Source organism: Passer domesticus, chromosome 2 (assembly GCF_036417665.1).
Source record: "Passer domesticus isolate bPasDom1 chromosome 2, bPasDom1.hap1, whole genome shotgun sequence".
Classification (NCBI taxonomy): domain Eukaryota; kingdom Metazoa; phylum Chordata; class Aves; order Passeriformes; family Passeridae; genus Passer; species Passer domesticus.
Genome location: NC_087475.1, coordinates 35164439 through 35188123, shown reverse-complemented (window position 1 = coordinate 35188123; position 23685 = coordinate 35164439). Strand labels below are relative to the sequence as shown.

General features: G+C 38.2%; 1 protein-coding gene across 1 annotated transcript; it reads right to left on the bottom strand.

Moving 5' to 3' along the window:
* Positions 1-1386: 1386 nt before the first annotated feature.
* LOC135293729 (interleukin-5 receptor subunit alpha-like) lies at positions 1387-23478 on the bottom strand. Its single transcript, XM_064408215.1, has 14 exons — positions 23371-23478; positions 21461-21590; positions 21193-21368; positions 20339-20478; positions 19687-19725; positions 18812-18953; positions 9885-10014; positions 9618-9793; positions 8533-8672; positions 5662-5700; positions 4521-4650; positions 3207-3303; positions 2618-2699; positions 1387-1835 (listed from the first exon to the last, which is right to left on the bottom strand). The coding sequence occupies exons 2-14, from the start codon at positions 21586-21588 to the stop codon at positions 1761-1763; spliced, it is 1494 nt and encodes a 497-aa protein (XP_064264285.1). The 5' UTR covers positions 21589-21590; positions 23371-23478; the 3' UTR covers positions 1387-1760.
* Positions 23479-23685: the final 207 nt, after the last annotated feature.

Here is a 23685-nt window from a genome sequence, read left to right as displayed (position 1 = left end):
TTCATGTCACAGATATTTGTGAAGCAAGGTGTGTGTCAGGGTGCCTGATTAATTTTGATGAGGGGATTTGCATGCTGGTGTGATGGCATGCCTGGGGAGGTTCTAGGTGGTGTGAAGGTGATATTACAGCATCACCCGACCTTCAGGCTGCCCAAACAGTGGCTGCTGAATTAGTTTTAACTGATCCATTTGTAAGCCATATGAGGAGTGGCTCACCATCCCTGGAAGTGTTCAAGAAATGACTGGATGTGGCCTGAGTTGCATGGCTTTGTTGAAAAGGTGGTGGTGTTAGGTCAAGGTTTGGTCTCAACGATCTTGGAGGGCTTTTTCAACCTTGATCATTCTGTGATTCAATGATTTTACATTGTATCCTGGACTACTTCATCAGGATTCTGTCTGTAACACCTTTCCTGAATCAGTTGAATATGTTATCCCTCTCCAGGAGAAAACAGAAAACAAAGGAGCAGTTTGTTTAGGTTCTACTTAACAAGACCCCCATGCCATCTCTTGAGTGTCCTGATACTGTCTTTATTACACTTTACTATTCCCTTTCTCAGGTTGAGCCACTGAATGGTTGTTCATAGCTCATGGCTAGGTTTTGGTGGACTGGAGCCAAACTATGCCTCACTCTGGCAATTTTGCCCAAGAGGAGAGTTACTGTGCAAGGTTATATAAACCATTCTGCTAGAACCCCACCACCCTTTTAGCAAGTTACTGTGAGCATTTCCACTCTGACCACTGCTGCATACTGGGAAAAATACAAAGATGGTTTACAACTGTGTCCAGCATGAATTCAGCCTCTTTTAGAAATTTGTTTTGTTGTTCTGACCTGCTGCAAAAACTTCCCAGGTGAGTCTTTGACCAAAAGGTAATCATTAACTGTGTCAAAGGCAATAGGTGTGCCAAGAGCTGTTTGTGCTCAGCCATGGTATAAGCTGCAGAAAGTACAGCACTGGAAGGCTCCCCAGCACTGGAACATGTCCAGGAACAACTGTTCCCAGCATTAGTTCAGCCAGGATTTACAAGTAATGTCCTGAACAGCTCCTGGACATAGTCCAGAGGTTAGCTCAGGCCAGGGCTAATTTCTAAAGGTAGTTTGCATGTGTCCACTTCATTTAGGGGTTTAAGAAAGTGTGTCTAGACTCTTATATGTAAATTGGCCCCTTTGCAAGAAAATAGTCCCAGGAATGTTTAGTCTAATAATAAAACCTCTAGTACCATTATAAAATTAGTCCAATAATCAAATAGCGATGTTCAAGTGTCTAGTGTAAAAATCTGAGCAAATATCATTTTTCTAGTTGCTCATATGTACTTGAAGAGTTCCAAATAAACTTCTAGTATGAGCTGGCCCATTTTTGATGGTAGAACAGTGAAATTCAGGCATCAGAATTTTAAAAATTTTATTCAACACAATAAATTAATAATTAATATTTTAATATGAAATAGAAAGACAATTATTTTTCCTTAAGACTAAAACATAACTAAAACTTCTTGAATAAAATATTCCAATCATATTTACAAAATAGAAAATATCCAATAAGGACAACTTACCCAAACAGTCAAAATTAGCCAAAACTAAAAGCAAATACAATGGCATTTAAAGAGATTGCATATGAGGTATCATTCTCTCTTGGATCCGTCATGCTTTTATGTAAGAAAAAGAAGAAAGTAAAGAAAGTAAAGTAAAGAAAGTAAAGACTTTCCACAGGGATACACAGTTGTCTAAGAAATACACTTTCAGACTCCTTCATTTTTCTTGGTTATCTCACGATGTCAGCAACTAATACTATCTCTTCATTTTCAGATGTTATTGACTGTATGTTGCTCTCCATCAGCTGAAATGAAAATAAAAACTTCCATCAGTTTTATAGGTAATGTTAGGTCAGCCTCTACTTATGCACAATTCTGAGAGTATTTCACCTATTTTTCTCTGTGTGACTGCCACAGTCTGTCCTGTTTCCTTACAAAATCCTATTTTGAACTTTTTTCTGTGTCGCCTTCTTTTCTTTCCTGCATGTGTAACTTGCTAGGCGAGGTGTGCATCTGGGAGGGATTCAGGCTTGGAGGAGGGACCTGGGGGGACACAGGGCTCAGACACTGGGGTCAGGTGTGAGGAACTCTGTGGTGGTTGTAGATGAAGAGAGTGAGGAGATGTGCTAATCTCAGTGGCAAATTCAGCCCTGCTCGGCTGGGGAGCAGCAGGAGGACTGTGATGTCTAGGACCCTGTTTTAGAGACTGCTGCTGATGCTGATGAGCTGCTGGTGGAGGCAGTTGTGCTGGTTTTGTTTCTGGCTGCCTCACTGTGCCCTGTTGTGTCATTGTCCGTGTCCTTGTGTTGGGACAGTGGACAGCCCTTCCTGCTGCCCCGATCCACCAATGGGAGCATCAGCCTGTGCACCTGTGAGACTGAATGGGAGAAACTCCATGGTTCTGGAAGAGCACTGCATTTGAATTCCCTTAAAAAAATTCTCCTGCTGATTTTCTTTTCTTTTTCTTCAGAATATGGTAAAGAGAAGAATTATCCTCTGTAATAAGTTACTTATAATTTAAAAATTCAGCCCGTAGAGCCTTGTATGTATTTCACACATTTAATATAAAAATAGAAAGAGCACATACCTCTGGATTTGTATCAGCCAGTGTAAAGAAAGCAGGTTTTGGTCCTGGAATCTGTGGAAATGCTGCCTTCCAACAGCCAGTCCTGGAAATCAAAATGTATTGAATAAAAAATTGAAATTAATTAAAAAATTAACCATAATGGGACAACACTATTGCATTCTTGAAGAAGCTCTTATCTTCCTCTTCACTCTTAGAAGTAAACTGAAAAATATACATAATCTCAATACAGAATGAACATATATCAGGAAAACATTAATAATTTAGAAGGTAATATATTAATTTTTGATTGAAGATTTACTAGTAGTAAATTTCCTTCTTTGACTGAGAAAGAAATTTCTCCTGCTATGTCACTATGAACAGTGAAAAGTGGGGATAAAGTTTTAACAAACTGAGAGAGCTGTATCTTCTCTGAATTACTGTATGTTTCTATGCAAAGTGCATAATACAGGAGAATATGCTTTTTCTTTCCGTTTCTGTTTCACTTATGGTGTTTATTGTCCTACAGAGACACTTCCACCTTATTTGTGTAAAAAGTTTAGGTGTTACACACACACAAAGAAAATAAAATACATGCATAAATTAAGTTTACCTTTTGCAGAAAAAAAATGTGATGATTGCCATTAAGGGTGTTGCAACTGCTACCCCAAGTAAAATCCATAGTGAAGAAGATATAATTTCCTCATTTCCTGAAAGAGGAACATTCATAAATTAGTAGTAGTAGTAGTAGTAGTAGTAGTAGTAGTAGTAATATAAGGAATAGATCATAGAATTACAGAACATAGAAGAGTTTGGGTTGGAAGTGACCTTTAGAGATCATCTAATTCCAGCCACTCTGCTGTAGGCAGGGATGCATTCCACTACAGCAGATTGCTTAGAGCCCCAGCCTGGCTTGGAACACTTTCAGGGATGGGGCATCCATAACCTCTCTGGACAACCCGTGCCAGAGCCTCATCACCCTCATAGGATGAATTTCTTCCTAAAATCTAACATAAATTTACACTCTTTCAGTTTCAAGCCATCCCCCCTTGAACTACAACTACATGTCCTTGCACAAAGTCCCTCTCCAGCTCTCTTGTAGCCCCTTTAGGTACTAGATGAGTGCAACAGGATGTCTCTGGAGCCTTCTCTTTTCCAGGTAGAACAACCCAAGCTTTCTCAGACTCTGAGAGTTGCTCCAGCTCTCTGATCCTTCTTGTAGCCCTCCTCTGGACTTGCTCCAACAAGTCAAAGTCCCTCCTGTGCTGGGGACCCCAGAGCTGGATGCAGCACTGCAGCTGGGGTCTCACCAGAGCAGAACAGAGGGGCAGAATCCCCTCCCTCCCCTGCTGCCCACACTGCTTTGGATGCAGCCCAGGACATGTTTGGCTTTCTGAGCTGTGAGTGCCCATGGCTGGGTCATGTCCAGCCTCTCATCCACCAGCACCCCCAAGTCCTTCTCAACAAAGCTCCTGTCAATGCCTTCATCCCCCAGACTGTATCAGCAGCTGTCCTGACCCAGGTGCAGCACCTTGAACTTGTTGTTGTTCTTGTTGAACTTCATGCTGTGTCAAACATCTGCTGTGGTGGCTGACTGTGGTGAATGTCTGAAAGGTTTCACTCAGTATAAAGATAATTCTGTAATTTATCACTTTATCAGAAATGTCTGATGGGAAGAATTAACATTGATCCTGTATGTCCACCCCCTGGAGTAGGCAGGAGCTCACTACAGCTGCAAAGGTGTAATTTTTAATGTTATTTCCAGTGTTGGAATGTTAAGAAATCGATTAAGTCTCTTCCCACTCTTCTCTGTAGCGTGGTGTGAAACAAAAGATTTACCAATCCTTTTTACGTGTGTGTGACAATGTGTGAGGTAGACAGGACATCCCTGGAGGAAGAGTAGCCCAGGCCATGGGTTTGTCCTTACCAAACTCAACAGGTGCACTCCATTCCCCCCAGGCTGGGTTCACAAAGCAGGCACTGCCAGCTGCTCTCATTTTCAAGGTGTACTTCTTTCTTGTGTTTGATCTTAGAAATAGGTTACGATTTTCCCCTTCCTAAAAAAACACCCAAAAAATGAGTTGCTTTTCTTTGTTCCATGCCTGTGTTGATAATATGCATATGCCATTTACCAGTGAAATTTTTAAGAGGCTATGAAAGCATTGCTTATTAAAGAAGACTGCTTTAATAGAGAAAAAAAACATTATTATTATAATAATAATACATACAAAATATATATATACAAATATATATAATACATACAAAAATATGTATTTCAAAAATAACCTGACATTCATGTAACTTTTTACATTTATAAGCACTTCATCTTTTACACTATAAAAATATAACCTGTGATTCCTTATGATATGATTTATTGATAACTTCCCTAAGCACATAGAGAGGTAGAAAAACGTATTTAACCATCTCATTTTAGTACTGCTAGAACTGAGTGATTTGAGGAATAAGGTGTCTGTGCATCTGCCTCAGTGTCAACATTATGAATTTTCAGAAAAAGCATAACTTTCCAGCCAAACCTGTAAAATAAGTAGATGACTGCAATACTCAGTGTTACCAGAATTTAATGTAATACTCTTTCTATTGGTGGTTTTTGCACAGAGGTGGGATGTGCAAGCTGCACTGATTAAAAGGAGGTGCGGCATGCCTGGATGACAGCCTCCATCCCAAAAGGACTTTTGTGGTCTATGTTTTTCATAAACAAAATTGAATTCCTAGGAGATACCTTATCTTTTCTCTGTAGTCAGTGATTTTCAAAGTCTGTTCCAAGTATTTGAGAAGGAGAGTGGACAACATAATGAAAAATTGGAGATTTTTCAAAATACTTGCAGAAAAGCAATAATGTTCTGCCCCTGAATGTATAGTAAATTACAAAAATAAACATGCCATGACTATTCAGAGGTTTGATGCATTCATGAAATCTATAAATAAGGTTCCCATAAAGCACAGGACACTGAGCACATACTGATTTAAAGATATTTTCATACTATTTATTTTTCACAGCTGACAATGAAATGAACATGTATTGCTGAATAACAAACAAACAGACTCACTTGTATGGAAGTATATATGGGTTTTCCTTTAGGATTGTCCTGTAAATTGAATGAAAAACAAAAGTAACTAACTTTATTTTTATCATTGCTTGTTTTATGTTTCAATAATAATTAATTTTTATCTCCTATTCAATTTTTCTGCATTCTCAAACTAGTGATTTGTATAACATGTAGTGTCTAATATCTAATTCATCTACAATGCTAAGTTTACATAGTAATTAATTCTGCTATGGAAAGATATTTGTTTTCCTTGTCATCACAGTTGAGATATAAATTTTATTTCAGATTGAAACACAAAGCAAACCAGACCAACATAAAAACTATAAGCTTATTCTTACACACACTAGAGAAAAAAAAAAAAAGGAGAAAGAAATAATCTGTGAAATAAACTTTTTCATTTACATCTAATATTTTACTATTACAATAAATGTCACTGTATGTAATTGCAAATATTATGTAAATAATATTTTAATTTTTTTAGATGAAAATATTTGCCACTAGCATGGATTGACAGATATTTTAGGTTGCCCTCCACTACATTTTTGATAGATAGAATAAAATTTGCTCATCTTATTTGAATAGCCTTAATAACTACCACATAATGTGCTGACCACGGACAACTGATGACTGCAGACTATATCCTCTCCATTAGACAACTAGTTAGGTATTTTTGTAATTATTTTGTAATACACCATTTTAGAACAAAACTCAATTAATCCAGACTTATTTTTTTCAAATAACTGCATGCCTGCTCATGTGGCATCTGAACAGGAGGCTGTTCAGCCTGGAGAAGAAAAGGCTCTGGTGAGAGCTTCCAGCACTTCCAGAACCTAAAGAGTCCCACAAGAAGGCTGAAGGGGGATTTTTCACAAGGGTATGTACTGATAGCACTTGAGGGATGGCCTTAGAACGAAGGAGGGTAAATTTAGATTAGATATTAGGAAGAAATTCTTTACTGTGCTGGTGGTGAGGCATTGGGCAGACTGTCCAGAGAAGTGTGGATGTGCCTGGAAGTGTTCAAGGACAGGCTGGATGGGGCTCTGGGTAACTTGGTCTGGTGAAAGCTGTTCCTGCCATGGCAGGGGGATTCAATTAGATGGCCTTTGAGGTCACTTCCAACCCAAACCATTCTAAGATTTTATAAAGCAAGCTGCTGTCCAGGACACCTTCTAGTATCTGCAGTCAAGCTAAATTATGCACAGGGATCAATCTAGGAGAAATATCTGGCCAATGAACCCCTTGCTCTTCTTTATTGGTGCAGGGGCAACCTGAAAGTTTTCAGTGAAGTGATTACAGAGCACTGGGAGGGATGGTGAAGGGCAGGAAGTCCAGATGGTGTCTCCTCAGGCCTTCCAGTGAGAGGGAAAGGCTTGAGCAGAGTTGCAGTCATCCAGCAGGTCAACACCTGGCTGAATAACTGCTGCTACCGGCAGGGCTTGATTATGACCTTGGGATCCTTTTGGAGAAAGAGGGGCTCCTGGGCAGGAATGGGATACATCTCACCAAGGAAGGTGATTGCGTCCCTGCAAACAGGTTTGGGCAACTGGGCCTTCTACTGTGTATAAAGGAGTGCCTTGTGTGCACAGAGCTCTGTCTTGGGGTAAATAATGAACCAGTAAGAGAACCTGTGTGTAGGCATCAGGGGACAGACCAGCAGAGTTGTCAGTGATAAAGCAATACACTTGGCAGAAGACATTTTTATGGGTAAATCTTCCAAAGATATGATTATAGTTGCATCTGATAAGTGTCAAAGGAGCCTACACTGCTCAATTGCTGTACCTTGACATAATTAACTTGGTGGAAACTGCTAATGATGATGAAAAAACAGCTAGAAATTTCAGACAAAGCATGAATTGAGTATCCTTTATAAAATGAATATTGCATATATTAAAAATTATTAAAAAGTAGGTATTGCATTACTGCAATAGATTTTATTCCAATGTCAGACAGAGTTTTCAAAAATGTTTCTTTGTTACAACAGCCAAGTGATTCAGAGAAGTAAAGCAGTTAGCTGGGCTTGCAAAAAGACTCGTCTGTGAAATAGTAAACCCAACCCAGACTAAGAAACTCCAAATTCCAGAATGCCTTCAGTCAGCCACTAAGTAGGTGGTAAATCTGGTTGTAGTGCAGGAAGATTTTTCCTCCGTAGTCTCTGTCTGCCACCCTGTGGCCTTTTGGTGCATCTCTGCCGCAGTGGAGCGCAGCAATCCCATTCCTTCCCTGCTGCTGCCAAAAGACTTGCAAAGCCAAGGTCACCCACCACTAACCTGTCCTTAATCACGCTGCCTTTCTCCTTTCTTTCACATTTATTTTCCTTTTGTTTATCATGATAAATCTTCAACTTTTGGACCAACAGGTGTGATGCTTATATCTGGGTAAGCATTTCATACTTGGAGAAATTAATTCGTGTCTATTAATTCAAAATTGTTAAGTGAATGCCCAATTCTATTTTCACTCTTTAAAGGCCAGCTCTGGCCGTCCACAGAGATCCAGTTTCCACTGGAAATACCCCCAATCCAGGGCAACTCCAAGAAGTTTTAGTGAAATAAGTGCCTTTTCTAAGTGCTGTCACATACAAAACTGTGATGTATTTGAATCTTGATTTACCATGCTTCTCCTCTGGGACTGTCCCAGACATCCAGGGTATCTCCAGCAGTGTCTTACTCAAGGAGGCAGGGATTAAAAAAAATAAAAATGGGGCAGTATGACTGAGCAGGATTTGGTATGAACTGGAAAAGTGCAGTCACAAAGGAATAATGTGCTATTTATGGGGAAGGCTACATCACAGAAGAGAGACTTATTTACTTTTTACTCACGTGTATTGGTAAATGCAAATATATGAACGTTAAGTGTAAGTGAAGACATTCTTACCTTATAGTTTATGTTAATTTCATATTTAAAGCACATGTCCTTGTTAGAATGACTTATTTGGGGTCGTCGCCATTGAATTATGCAATCATTTTTCATTTCATCACAGCTGACTGTGATATTTGATGGAGGGATGAGCTTTTCTGAAATAATATAACCAAGAATTCAAATAATTAAAATCACTTTATCTCTTTTTTATTTGATGAAAGAGAGTGAAATTGCAAGTAACACTTCTATGAACAAAGACACCTGTTTTTCTTAGGACTTATTAGAAATAGTTTAAAGACCAAAGTTTTCTAAATCATGTACACAGGATCATAGAACAAAAGAAAAGGGACTAAGACAGGAAACACGATATAGGAGCATACACAGAAACATTCCCCTCCATTTATTTTTCTAGAGGAGTTAGGTAAAATACTCTCTTCTTTTTTAAGAGAATTTATTACTGTGGATGACCTGTCTGTGGAGGGCTACTTGGTCAAAGAACAAACTTGGGTTTTTTTGCCATGAGTGATATTACAGCTCAGTTTCTTCTTATAGAACAAAACCTTTACTTTAGAACAATACCAGAAGCAGTGTGACATTTGCAGTGAGACTTTGCTGCAGTAACAGAAACTGCACAGGATGCTTTCAAGTACCACATGCCTAAGATATGTTGTACATGTCTTAATTCATTTACTCCAGGGTATGGTGTCCTGTATGTCATCCCTACTGGCAAAGAAAAGCAAAATTAGTGCTCAGATATACTTCTAAAAAGTCTCTTCTCTCTTCTATTGAGAGGTGTCTGGCCATCACTGAAAGGGCAGCAGGGGAAAGTATTTTTTAAAGTCTTGTGGACCTTGCTTCAGAAAAACCTAAAACTCATCAGGGTAGATTGCTAAAGAATCTGAGACAGAATGCAGCTGTGGAGCTTTCCTGTTTAATTCCCCTCCTTGTCTTTTGCTTGGGGAATAGGTTTTCTTGAGGAAGCCACAGTCTCTTACTCTCAACCCTAGGTGAGACAGAATACGCAGTTCCTCCTCAGGGATAAATGCCCTACTATTTTCATACAACAACTGAAATAAAGCTAAAATAAATTATTTACTTACCAATTTTATACAGGTCAATGTACTCATCATAGAACTGGATCAGAGAGTGTTTGCTAGACCCATTCACCAGGAAGTAAGCTTTTTCAATCCCTATGCTCACGTTTTGGAAGATACATCCCACATTTCTGCAATTTTCATCTTTAATGTAAAGCTCACATTCTATCTCCTCTTCATCTCTGCATACGGCAAAATATTTCAGTTAAACATGGGCACTGTGATGTGTTGAATGAGAATTCAGAATTTCCTGTCTCAAGCAGAGCTACTTACCTTGACTTCTGCCAGTAGAGAAAATACTGTGTGTCTGCTGGAGCGTCCCTTCCTGCCTGCCAAGTGCAGTTCATGAGGAAGATGTTATAAAGCACACAGGAGAAGTTTTCAATGGCTGAGCCCTTCATGCCTGCAAACACAGGAATATCCATGGTGAAGAAAAATCATGTGACTCCTCCAAGCTGGACCACCATGACACACACTTAGGTATGTTAGACTCCAGGTGGTTATTGCTTGGTTTAGGAATGACTTCTTTAATTTTTTTTTAACACTGAAAGATATTTGCCCTGATAGATTAAATGAAGAATTTTTAAAATGGATAAATCCCCAAAAGATGTGATTATAGCTGCAACAAAACAATTTGTGTGAAAAAAAAGCTGGTGATCTCAGGAGCACTGCATAAACATTATAGACATACATTGGATGGCTGCAATTTTAAGGTCTAAAGATTGTTTTTCTATCTGCTATGTATAAAGTTAAGGTTGATTAGATGTCAGGCAAGTGGGTAAATAGCTGCAAGGAGAAAATAGCAAAATAGGTCACAGTAATATCCATCAACTCAAGTCACCCAATGCTGAATGTGGTAAGTTTGCTGAGGGTGTTAGTTCATGTGTTTTCAAGGATGTAGATCAGATACAAGGAAGAAAACCTTTGCTGTGTGGGCAGTGAGGCAATGGAACGGGTTGCCCAGAGAAGCTTGGATGCACCATTCTTGGAAGTATTCGAGGTTGGGTTTGTTGGGGCATTGAGCAACCAGGTGTACTGAAACAGTCCCTGAAGGGGTTTGAACTAAATGGCCTTCAAGATGCTTTCCAACCCAAATCATTCTGTGAATATGATTCTATAATAGAGGAACACTCTGTCACTTCTAAAAATTCAGTATCAAACCCAGTAAAAAAAATCAAAATTGAGTCTAGGATCTTTCTTAGCATGCAGCAGGTACTTTATTTGTGAAAAAACCTTCATTCAATTTAGTTCCATATATTCCTCTGGCAGCTTTTTAGATTTTGTCTCAGACATCCAGACACCCCTCCAGTCCTGGACTTCCTAGAGACTCAGTAAATACCTCAGCAAACAAAAGAGCTGGAAAGAAAAAGATGGACCTACCTTTTATTTCAAAATGTCTTTACCTCGTTTATCTTTCTATTATAATCTTCAGGTTCAGAGAAGATGGAAAGACTATATTTTAAAAGACTGTATATCTATAAATAGGGCTGTCTCCCTTGCTGCTTGTGTTTTGGGGAACCATCTTAGCATCGGAAGTGTTGCAAAATAAATGTTCATCACTTCCCCCCTGATTCATAGCAAATTTTGTAATTGCCTAACTCAGGATTTCTTATAACGTGAACAAGAAGTTAGCTGGTTAAATTTCCCCTTTTGTTGCACCAGAGTATGGTGGTGTTGGGACACCAGAATGTGGTTAAATTTACTTTTACAGGTTATTTCTCTCCAGCTCTAAACAATACTGACCAGTACAAAGCATCTCTCCATACAAACCATTTCTGGGGGATGGATGATGGGTTTTCTCCATGGAGGCAATCAGGGTGAGGCCTGGCAGTCCCAGCTGTCACCTCCAGCCCAGATCAGGGCAGCTGTGGATCCAGGGCAGCACCAGCCCTGACCACCAGGCGTGTCCCTGGGGACTGGGATGGGCCATGGGCCTGAGGGTGGGCCCAGCTTGGCAGGAGCCATGTCCAGGCAGGACAGGGCTGTGGGAACCTGGAGAATGGCTCTGCTGTGAAACCAGTGGGCAGGGGCTGATGGGTCCAGGGGACTGATATGGGGTCCTGGGCTCTGGGCATGATGGGGAAGCTCCAGGGACTGGGCAGGGATAACCAGGTCTGTGGGGGTTCCCAGGGAAGTGACAATGTAAACTGTAAGTGTTCTTTAAGCGAATGGAAAAAGGAGATATCAAATCTTGGATATGATGTCTTCAGATATGATATATCACTACTAGAAAGTGTGATGTGTGTTTGTCCTCATTTCATTTCTCCCCGTGTGAAAATAGCCAAAATACAAACTGCCACTAAAACAGAAAAAAATTGCAGGTAGTAAGCATCCAAATACAAACAGCCTCTCCAGGCCCTGTTTTTGAGCATTTATTACCTTTTTGGGTCACAGCCGTGCATTTTCTAAAGAAGAGAGTTATTATAAACAGTATAAAACATCAAAAGCTCCTTTAAACCATGAAAAGCTTTGTTTCGCAGAAGGCAATGTAATTTGCTTAATAGGGAGATTTAAAATCCATGTAAAGTAATTTCATTTCCTCACATTGAATTTGAAGCATAACTAGAAAATATGACATTTTTCAAACATCAAGGTATGTCAACATTTTCCTCTTAAAAACACACAGATCCTTTCTGCTTGGAGTTAAAAACTTGTAGGAAAGAGTACAGTCCATGTACTTCTCTAACACTCCCATTTCTTAGCTACTATATATGGAAAAATTCACCTGTTGCCCAACAGTTTTCCAGGCTAGTCCTGGAAAGGAATTGCCTTTATCAAAATGTCAAGATCATTCCAATCCTATAGCTTCTTTATTGGCATATGGCATGATTTAACCATATCAGCAGTAGTTCAAGGTATCAGCTATTCACAGATGACTAGGATAAAATTATGTCCAAGAGTGGAAGCCAAGGGTAGCTCGGTGCTGTTTTTCCTTGGAGACAAAGAGGGCTTACCTTCTAGAGACCCAGAAATGCCCAGGCTCATGAGTATTTCTTCTTTCTGGATTCTGGCTAGAGTGTGAGATTGTTGACCGATGAGCTAGAAGTGAGCAATCATTTTCTGGGTTTATTATCTCATGTTGATTGTAAATATTAGTGATACTGAGTTGCTGCTTAGGCCAGCCAACACCACAAAGAGGATATCTGACATGCTTTCTTCTCCTCAACACGTGTAGTTTAAAGTGAACAGGTGTAGTGAAGCAAGTCTACTCATCATATTGGAAATTTTTTAACTGCAAAATTATTTTCTACCAAAAAAAAAAAAAAAAAAAAATTAACTTACCTCACTTCTGCTCACATGCAGTACTAAAAGCATAGAGCAAGGCATGAAAAAAGAACTGATGCATTAAGTGGCACTCTATGGTTGTGTTCATGCATTTAATCACATCTCTTAATATCTTGGTATTAACTGAGGAGACGAACAACTCACTTTGAGCATCCAGAACTTCAAAAACTCCAGTCATCCATAGAATTAAGAACCATGAGAGAATCAACAGAGCCTTGCCTGGTCTTTTGTGGTTTCAGAGGGAAGGACCTAAGGCAATGTTTGCTCTATAAGGACCAATTCATGGACATTCACTCTCTTCATATGCTAGTAGAGAATGAAAATGTGACAGAGTTTTTCTAAAGCATATCTAAGAGACAAAGGGTGGGAGTGACAAACATGTATGTACAGATGGATATTCTACCAAAAAGCAGATTTAGTCAAATAAGTAGCTCATTTTGGTGAGAATCACTATGACTGCTCCTATCACATTATAGATGTCAACAGACAAAGTAAATGAAAGCTTGGACATCAGGTCTGAGCCTATTATAGTTGTTCAGAGAAAAAAGAAGTCCATTTTCAGAAGGTTCATGTTACTTCCAGATTAAATAAATTCCAAACATAACCATGTACTTTTTTTTTTTTTTTTAAAACACTGACTGTGCTGTAAAGACAGAAGAAAGGACTTCTGATCTCAAAAAATGCAAAACGCCACCGTTTATTTTGTCCTCATCTTTGGAAGAAAGCACTCAGTTTTGTGGTGGTAGCATACTGCCTTTCATGGAGAAAGGGAGTGACAAGTACCCAACTAATAAAATCAGAGCTGTAAGAAATGTCGTGGAGAATCAAATGGGACTCTGGAAAATTAAGGAAGTCAGAATTTTCATTTGCCTGCTTTTCCATGCTCCCACTCTGAAGATCTCTTGAGCCTGCAGAGAAAACAGCAGGGAAGCGGCATGTTTTTGTGTGCTTTCTCAGATTATGTATCTCTGAAACATAGCGAGGATGAGTGGAGTTTGAGGTTTTGATTTGGCTACTTTGTCTTTAAACTGGAATTACTGCAGCAGAACAATCCAAACAGCCCAGAAGGACAGTGGTGTTTTTGCAGAAAAGGGAACTGTTCTACCCAGGGGATTTCTTTTCTTGTCTATATTTAAGCAAACTCCTTACCTAAGCCTTTCAAAAATGCAAACAAATTAAACACATTTTAAAAATTCCCAAGCAAAGAGGGTGCTACTAAGGGTGCTACCAAAGTCTGTCATCTTTCAGAGACCAGACAACTTGAGTAACCTTGATATCACCCAGGAGCTGGAAGCAAAATGAGGAGAAGAGAAAGAAGGATAAAGGAGAGAAGAGAAACCTGGGCAGAGACACTAGGGCTGTTTACAGACTTTTGGCTGTACAGGGAGTGAAGTCATTGCAGAAAAATTATCAAACCAAATGTTTCTCAAAACTCACAAAAACTTGATGAATAATTTATTGCTCCAACAAAACCAGGAATGTTCTCAAGAGCTGTCTGGTGTTTTGCTGTACTCGTGTGTTGCATCTTCTGCATATGTCACAAAAATACAAATAGTAGACAAGACCATTAATTCTTTTCTTGCAGCAAGAACTTCCTAGTTTTTAGCACAGAAGAGAGGAATAGCCACAGGAGACCAGTATAAAGGACTTCTTCCTGGGTGAGCATCCAAGGCGCTTAGTTAGAAGATTCTAAAGCCTGACCATCCTTTCCCACTGATTTTAGGGTCCTTGCCCAGGGATGGTAAAGTGATACCTTAGTCCCACACCTACTACCACTGCCACTGTTTCATGGTTTATAGTTTTCTTGCTAGTGTGCTGGTAGTGAACAAGTTTTCTTAATGACTTCTCTGTCTCAGCAGCTTTCACAGTGAAAGCAGTGGGGATGTAAGGGGTGCACCAATGGCCATGATCAACTCTGTGTGAAGCAAGATGGAGAGGATCCAGTAGCCGGTATCTGTTTAACTGTCCTTAGATTACAGTGAGTGTGTGCTTTAGTTTTCCCATTTAATGCAGGTATTTTTGTCTTTTGTCAATTTTAACTTAAGTAGAAAGATCCTTCTCTGGTTCTGTTTTAAAAAGACGTTAAAAATATTTTTTTATTGAAAGCTCATTTAGAAATTTACTTCCAAAGATGGTCTCTTGACAATAACCCGGTCTAGTGGAGTTTTATCACTGAGAGGACTCTATTTTCCATAACAGGATTTCAGCTACTTGAAATGACTTTAACCATCTTGAGACTTGATGGAATTATAGAATCACAGAATACCCTGAGTAGGAAATGACCCACAAAAGTCATTGAGTTCAACTCTTGGCCCTGCTCAGGAGAGCTCCAAGAGTCACAACATGTGCCTGAGAGTGTTGTCCAAATGCTTTTTGAACTCTGTCAGGCTGATGCTGTCACCACTTTTCTGGGGAGCCTATTCTAGTTCCTAAGCACCTTCTGGGTGAGGAACATTTTCCTGATACCCAACATAAGCCTCTCCCAACACAGCTTCAGGCCACTCCCTGGGTCCTGGTCATCAAAGAGAAGAGATCAGTGCCTGCTCTTCTAATTTCCCTCCCAAGGTAGTTGCACGCTGCAATGAGGTTTCCCCTCCGTCTCCTCCAGGCTGAACAGCCCAAATGGCCTCAGCCACTCCTCATACAGCTTCTCCTCAAGGCCCCTCATCATCTCTGTAGACTTTCTTTGGACCCTCTCTAATGGCTTTATATCTTTATTATGTTGTGGCACCCAAAACTGCCCCCAGCACTCGAGGTGAGGCCACCCCAGTGCAGAGCAGAGCAGGACAATCCCCTCCCTTGCCCGGCTGGCCATGCAATGTCTGATATAGCCCAGAACAAGGTTGGCCCTTCTGGCTGCCAGGGAAGGACTGACTCATATTCAATTTCATGCAAAAGGAAGGTCAAAATAAGTGATCAACACCCATTGAGGGCTTTCTCTCATATCTCCTTATTAGTTGGAGGATTCAGGCTATGCTTATGCTTCTGTTTCTTGCAGGTGTTATAAAAACACACAACTTGCCTGTACCACAATTAACAAGTGACAGGCTTCTGCTGGAGAGCTCAAATGCTCAATTTCCAACATTTCCCACTCAATACATATACATATGTATGTCTGCTACCTGTTAGCAATCATATATTAAGTCATTTTTTCATCTAACAGAGATAGGAAGGGATGAAAAATGGGAGGCAACAAATGCACTTATGGGAAGATTGCATTCAGAACTCTTGAATAGTACTCACTTTGTATGAGCAAGTGATCTTAGGAGGTTTGATCTTGGCTGGTCTTCATACAGCAAGCTTTCATACAGATGTCAAATTTCATTCCTGAAATCTACAATCTCAGTACGGCTGTACCTTTTTTGGTACACTGAACCAATGAAGATCCTGAATAAACCCCTTAAGTTTAGTTGTTCTTATTTATTCTTTTGTATGCTGTTGGAAAACTGTAAAATAGCTTCCAAAGCAATACTGAGATATTATTTTTTATGAAATACTACAATATTCATCATAATAAAAACCAGAAATAGTCCAATCTCGGGGAATTCTCTTTACGGCCCATGCTTTTCTCCCTGCTTCCAGGAGTGAGAGAATATGAAAAACCTTTTAATTATTGCCAATAAGGTATATAAGCTTGAAGAAAATCAAGTTGCTCATTTCACTTGCATTCCATCACTTCTTCAATATCTGTTATTTCTTCAGTTTCTTTTTGGTTTAATAGATTCATATATTCCACCTATTAAAGAAAGAATATTACATTTTGTTAGTGTTTCATGCTAGAGATTAGTCACAAGGTCATGATTTATAAATCTTCTGTCATCCAAATTTGTTATTTATTGTATAAAACCTGCATCAGGACTCTGTCAGTTAGAAGACTGAGGTAGACATGTCTAGATGATCCTTCCATATAGCTCCCAAAGAGGAGCAAAGACTTTTCAAGTAAAAAGCTGGAAAAATTATCTTTTAAAACAGAGAAACGTTAACATGATCAAGGAAGAGAAAATAAAAATATTTATAAAGGTTCACTCTATAAAGATTCAGCATATGTCTGCAGACAAATTATGTCTTCCAGACTTGCCTGAAGCCAACCTAAAGACTGCAAATTGCAGCAAACTGCAACATGCTCTCCAGAAGAGCAGTTCCTGCAGTCTGTCTGTTCCTTCTCATGAGTCATTCCAGCATTCCACACAAGTTAGCACCTCTCAACACTCTGCTCTACTTTCTTGCTTACCATATCCTAGAAACTTTTACCTCCTTTATCATCACTGCCCAATACTAGCATGCTAAAACTACTGAACATTTCTTTGTCCCTTCTTTCCCTACCTGACTCTGCGTTTTGCTGAGAAACTTACGCTCAACATTATTTTAGTGATAGCGTATGGCTTATAGGGAGAGCAGGGTGAAACTGCATTTTCTCCAATGCTCCAGGTAGACAGATGACAATTATTTCATAATGGAAAAGGTAAAACAGACAAGTTATTTGTGTGTGGACTTTCTCTGTCCATATCCCAAGAACAAGAAAAAGAAAGAAATTTGATTCTTACTTGAGTGCATCTTTCTGACAGTTAGGTCATACGTTTGAGACTAAATTTTTTAATTTCAGGCAAATGGAAAGAAAGCATACCTGGAAGCCCATTGGAGAGGGCTCACGGAATGGGTCTCTTGGCTGTGGTACTGTGGCAGATGTTTTTTTCAAATAAGCCCTTCTACAGTGACAAAAAGTTTTGGTGAAGAAAAGACAGTTTGCAAACACACGAACACTATAACAATGCTCCTGACATACTATTTTGTTTCTCTAAGACATAAGCAGTATTCTTCTAATTCAAAAGTAGCTAAAAATTACATAGGCTGAATACAATGTTATAATTTTGTTGCTCAGAATTTAGACGACAGTTATTTATTTTATGACTTCCTATGGCCTTATAGGAAGTTGGTTTTTTTAAGTATGTGAAAGGGAAATTTTGTCAAAACATGGAAAAATTTTATGTACCACCCCTCTACATTGCAGAGGCTGATGGTAGGAAAGAGGTACTTATATGTGGTATTAATATTAATATTGCCCAGTATTGGAAAACATTGTGTTATATTAATCAAGTGGATAAGAATGTTGGGAATCAGAAGTATAGGGCATAATTGAGGAACACCCAACAGATGATTCCTAGTATAGCTCAGTGTCGATTTTCTCCCTGCCTCATCTCCTTTAAAAAGAAGCCAGAAATTTTCTGTTGGGGGAAGTGTTATTTCAACTATATAATGAAAATTTTGCACAAGAGATAGGGCTTACACTGTCATGCAAAGGAGAAGCGTGAGACCTGCTGCCAGGCTTGGTATGAGAAACAGCATATATGATGATGTAGATGTAAGTTGTTGTGTTCCTGAAAATCAAAAAATCATCAAAGTGTTGGTTAGCATCACAGGACACGAATTATTGCACAGCTATGTGCAATCTGCTTTGCATCAGGGTGTCAAACACTGTATAAAGGGATGAATTCTTTAGCACAGCCACCTTTTGTGGCATGCAAAAGAATAGAATGGCTGAACAGTATGGGGGCTGTCCACAGAAACTTGGAACCTGAGGAACTGAGTCCTACAGAGTATTTAAATATCCAAGGTGGCAGACCGCAACATCAGGAAAAAGGAGATTATAAAGTCAGGAGCAGAGATAGAAGAAGTAAAACAGATGGCAATAGACTTCAAAAAGGTCTGCTTCATTCACTATCCCAGTGCAATAAGCACTGTCTCCCAAAAATGATTGGAGAACCCCCTAATAGTCAGAGACATGGCATTTCTTTGACTCTCTTTGCCCTAGCAAATTAATGTGCAATTATCAATGTGGTTCCATCTGTAAGCATGAAGTAAAAATGAGGCAGACAGGTAATAACTGAACAAGGTCAGCAAGGGATTTTTATTCTTACCAAATTCCACAGGTGTACTCCACTCTCCCCAGTTGGAACTTACTAAACAAAAGCCTGCATCTGTTGCTCTGATTTTGACGCTGTACCTTTTTTCTGAGCTGAAGCTTTCATATAGGTAGGAGTTATTTTCAATGATTGCTGCCTAAATGCAAAATAAATAGAATGAGAATTTTTGCATTATTTTAGTATAATTATGATACAATTTTATACTTTACATTTATATAATCTTTCTGAGAACAGACTAGAGTTAAATAATTAGAAAAATATCCCTTAATAAGTTAGATTGTTTCATCTTAGTTCCCCTTGTTTGAATATTTTCATTACTGGGTAATATGAGGTTGAAATTTGCTGTATGTTTCCCTGGCTCCTTAGACTCTGTTAAGCAATGGGACCTAAAGGAAAAAGTTCTTTAAAGATCTGGCACTTTGTTACAGTGGATATTTTCAGAATTGAAGTAGAGTGTGATAGCCAGACTTTTTTTTTTCCTCCATCTTTATATTGGCCTAATCTTTGAGGTAATATTTTCTCTTACATCTCAATCCTTTCCAGAGAGTATTACAAAGGAAAAAATCCCCACATTTTTTGTGTTACACAGAATCATGATCCATATTTTCACATATCTATGAATCTGTTAGGAAGTAAAAAAGAAGGTAAAATGGAAGATTTAGTGACGTGATAACAAAGTTCACGTGTGCAGGTGCTTTTGTACCAAGTTTTATACAGTTAAAAACTTCAGAATTAGAAAATTTGTCAAAAATAAGGCATGTGCAATACATTGAAACAGGTAGTGTGAAACCAAACCAATTTGACTGGAGGACACTCTGATACAGAAGAAATTTCAATATGGCATAAATCTTAGATTAATACAGACTTACTGTTTGAGATGTGGTTTTGGTGTTTTTCTCAGCATCAGCCTAACAACAAGAGAAAAGTTTAATTTTTAGAATTATTCTTTTGCTACTATATGATAAAGGGTCTTCTCTCATGGGTGTTTGATTTTCAGAAACAAAAAGTGTATGTAATATTTTAAAAGCCTTCTTTTAAAGACGGCATTTAAACTGTGAAATTTAAGCTGTTCTTCCAGTAAGTGGCTTTTCCTCTCCACTGATGCTCTGAAATATTGCACCATTTAAATTTGGTTACAGAATTGAGCATCAAGGCACAAAACAAAAGAAATAAAAGGCTGAGGTTGACAAAATGTTAATATTTTAGTTGTTAAAACAATATATCTAAAATTTACAAATCAACTCGGAAAATGTTTTTTTCATTGTTTATTTGTCTGTGTATTTTTTGTAGTCTTAAACATTTAATTTAGCTAAGTTAAGTCTCCTTTTTTATTTTAATTTTTCACTGTTGGAGCAAAAATAAGCTCACCAATATTTTGAACTTTATTTTTGAAGGATACAATATCACTTTCCATATTCATTCAAACTTTCAAAAGAAGGGGATGAGAACAGGGTTGTATGGTGTTATGTGTGGAAATAGAGACAGACATTTAATGTTGTTAAATGTCACAATTATTCTCACCTTGTTTTCTATGACAATTTCATATATGAAACAACTCTTTTTCTTCACATGACTTGTACGAGGTGGTTGCCACCAAATAATACATCTGTGAGAAGCCTCTGTACAGTTCACTGTGACATTTAATGGAGGGGTGAGTTTTTCTACAAGAATATAACCAGAAATACTATTGATTAGTAATAGCTGTCTTTGCTTTTAAAAATATACATAGATGTTCAAGCAACTGATCTAAAAAGATGTAACTTTAGCAGAATTTCTATATTGTCCCCATATTCTGAACAGGACCCCCTGATTTAACATTTCAGTTGAGGATCCTGGAGTACCAGCTGCAACAGTAAGGAAAACTAAAAACACAAGACATTTATTACATTTTACTGAATTCAGCATATGATTTCTGCAGATTTGGTTTTATTTCTCGGATTTAAGTATTTTTGTATTCAAATTAAACAGACTTTTTTTATTAACATTCTTCCATTTAAAAAATGGGAGTTTTTGCTCACAGCATTAAGGTAACTGGTTCTTTTCATTATGTGGATGAACAGCATTATGAGATTATAAGACCAAGACCTAGATAGTCCCACTTAGGACTCCTTAGCTAGTTAATTATAAAAATGACACCTTTCTCTCAAAGAATAAATATTTAACTGAAGTGTTCAAAATTTTCTGGCCTATGATTCCAGATTGTTTCTGTATTCATTAACTTTTGTCCATTCTTATACTTTAGGGCTGAGAAAAAGTGAAAAAAACCTCAAACTATTATGAGGAGAATTTTTTTGCAAAATGCATACTTTTCCCAGGGATGAATTCTTCATTCTTTTAACATATAACTGGAAATTAAATCAACAAAAAATGCTTACCAATTTTGTATAGCAGTATCTTCTTCTCATATGACTGAATGCTTTGTCCACTTCTGGATCCATTTACCAGGAAATAAGCATTGATATTGTCTATTGTCACATTTTGAAATCGACATCCTGTGTGCCTTCCACAGGTATCTTTGATGTAATTTTGGCATTCTGTGACATCTTCTTTCCTTTACATTAAATATTGTATCAATAAAACGTTGACCATGTCACATGTTCAACCACAAATCAAAATTCCCAATATTCAAGCAGGCCTACTTACTTCGAGGGCCTCCAGTACAGGAAATATTGGGTGTCTTCTGTAGCAGTTCTGCCCACATGCCAAGTACAGTTCATGAAGGAAACATTAAAAATGACACAAGCAAAATTTTCAATGGCTGTCCCGTTCATGCCTGCAAAAACAGAAATAATACCCCATGTCCACTCTGCAGAAAGACTGAATAACTGCTCAAATAATACAGGTCTTTGCAAGTTTTTTTAAGCAATTTTTTAGCTACCTTTAATCTTTCTACCTAACTCTGAAGATGCTGTTAGGTGTGAGGTGGATTTTGTCATACTTAAACCTACCAAAAAGCTGTATAGATGCCCGTAAGGAAACCAGTAATTCTATACTGCCTTAACACTGCCTGGAAAATAAACCCAACTACTTTAGACCGGTTTATTCAATCCATTCTAGAACAAGAGATGAATAAAGACTTTACCATATTTATTTTTTTCCATTCACTGAAAATATAGCTCAGAGGAATCTCTCTAATTCTGAGCTATCCACCTCTGTCAGCTAAATCCAAGAGAATTCATTTCTTTCCGTTCTTTCCTCATCTGAAATTCACATGTAATTACTAAACAAAAACACTGCCACTATTATTTTCTCAACTGAAAATTTATTATTGAAAATGTCTTTTTCTCCTCATTTTTATACCTGTGCAAGTATCATGTGTTGCTTCTCTTTAGGAAAACAGTTTCAGCAGAACAGTACTATTTTCCTCAGAGACATTTCAAACTTCCTTCCACATCTCAAATATTTCCTGTGCAGATTATCAATGAAAATCTTTAGAAAAATCAAAATATTTCTGTGTGAAGTTGTTTCCTTCCTGTACCATAGTTTATAAAGTTTCTATGAGAATTGGCTACTGCTAGACTCTGTGCTACAGCACAAGTTATTTCTCAGAGCAGCCTGAACCCTTCCACAGGGGGTAGTTGTGTTAGGAATTCAAAAGCTGAAATGCTGCTGCAGTGTCCAATTGCATCTACATTGATTCTAGAGGTGATTAGATGAGAATAAAAACTGCCCAGTAACCTGCTGATATGAGTAACGCAAAGCCATATATTTTATCATATTTTGATCCCACTATGATTTTTATAGCCAATGAAAAGGAAAGTTTGTAACTGAAAAAAAAAAAAACAAAAAACAACCCCAAACTTATACTTTATTTTCAATATGACTATTTTTTGTTAAGAGAAGTCTGTGTTGAGTATGGTACATTAAACTAGACCTCTGAGATTCATTTCCCAGCTTTGCTCCTGAAAGATTTTGAAAGACATTATTGTCAGTTGGAAAATATGAAATGGAATTACTGCATCCATGTTGGGTGTGCTATGAGGGTAAGATTATGCCTGTGTTCCTGCAGCATTTTCAGGGAATTGTGTATATGAAATCTTCTAAAGTATTGAAATCATGAAAGAGAAAAGATACTGACATACTCCCATTCTACTGGTGCCTAAATGAAGTGCTTCTAAAAGAGTTCAGTCCATTTAGTAATTTTTCTCTGTGGATGCAAAGTCCTAAAATCCAAATATTTCCAATTTGGCTGTGTTTTCAACAGACAGTAACACAGTCTCTAATAATTCTGTAATTCAGGTTTAACTTAACAAACAAAGTACTGCTATGTGGATGAGACCAGTAACACTGGAAATTGCAAATTTTAAAATGTAATTATACTATTATTTTCAGATTGTAGAAAAAATGCGCCATCAAAATATTGGCTGAGACATTCATCAGAGGAAAGCAGGCATTTGCCATTAGGTAGTGTCTATCCAACCCTCACAGTTATTTTAACATTAAAACTAGCAGAAATGACAAAACTCAGTATGTCCTTCCTAGCATCTTTGGAGTAAAATAAACAAGAAACAGAAAAGAAAATAGAAAAGAAAACCAGACAATATTAAACCTACCTTGTCCTTGAAATCTGTTTCCCTGTGGTGCTTACAGGAATGGAGAACAAGAAGGATAGAAACTATGAGTTTGCCTTGATGTATTTTTGCATGTTTTGACAATGTGATTTCATTGCCTCATTTCCCTTATCCTTACTTCCGTTAAACCATGGGGAGAAGCAGGGTCCCTGCTGGCCTTGGGACAAATGTCAGAATAGATGGACACCCTCTTCACTACTTGATTCACATAATTTTCAGCCTTTTCTGTCACTCATTTTTCATGTAAATATTTGTACAGGGCAGCACCTGAAGGATAGCTGAACATGGGTCTTCCTT

Coding starts and splice junctions, on each gene's coding strand:
- LOC135293729 (XM_064408215.1), bottom strand. CDS start 21,588: ATGAACGGGACAGCCATTGAAAATTTTGCTTGTGTCATTTTTAATGTT. Junction 5,701..8,532: donor AAATTAACATAAACTATAAG/GTAAGAATGTCT, acceptor TTCAATTTACAG/GACAATCCTAAAGGAAAACC. Junction 4,651..5,661: donor CCATATATACTTCCATACAA/GTGAGTCTGTTT, acceptor GTGTTTTTTTAG/GAAGGGGAAAATCGTAACCT.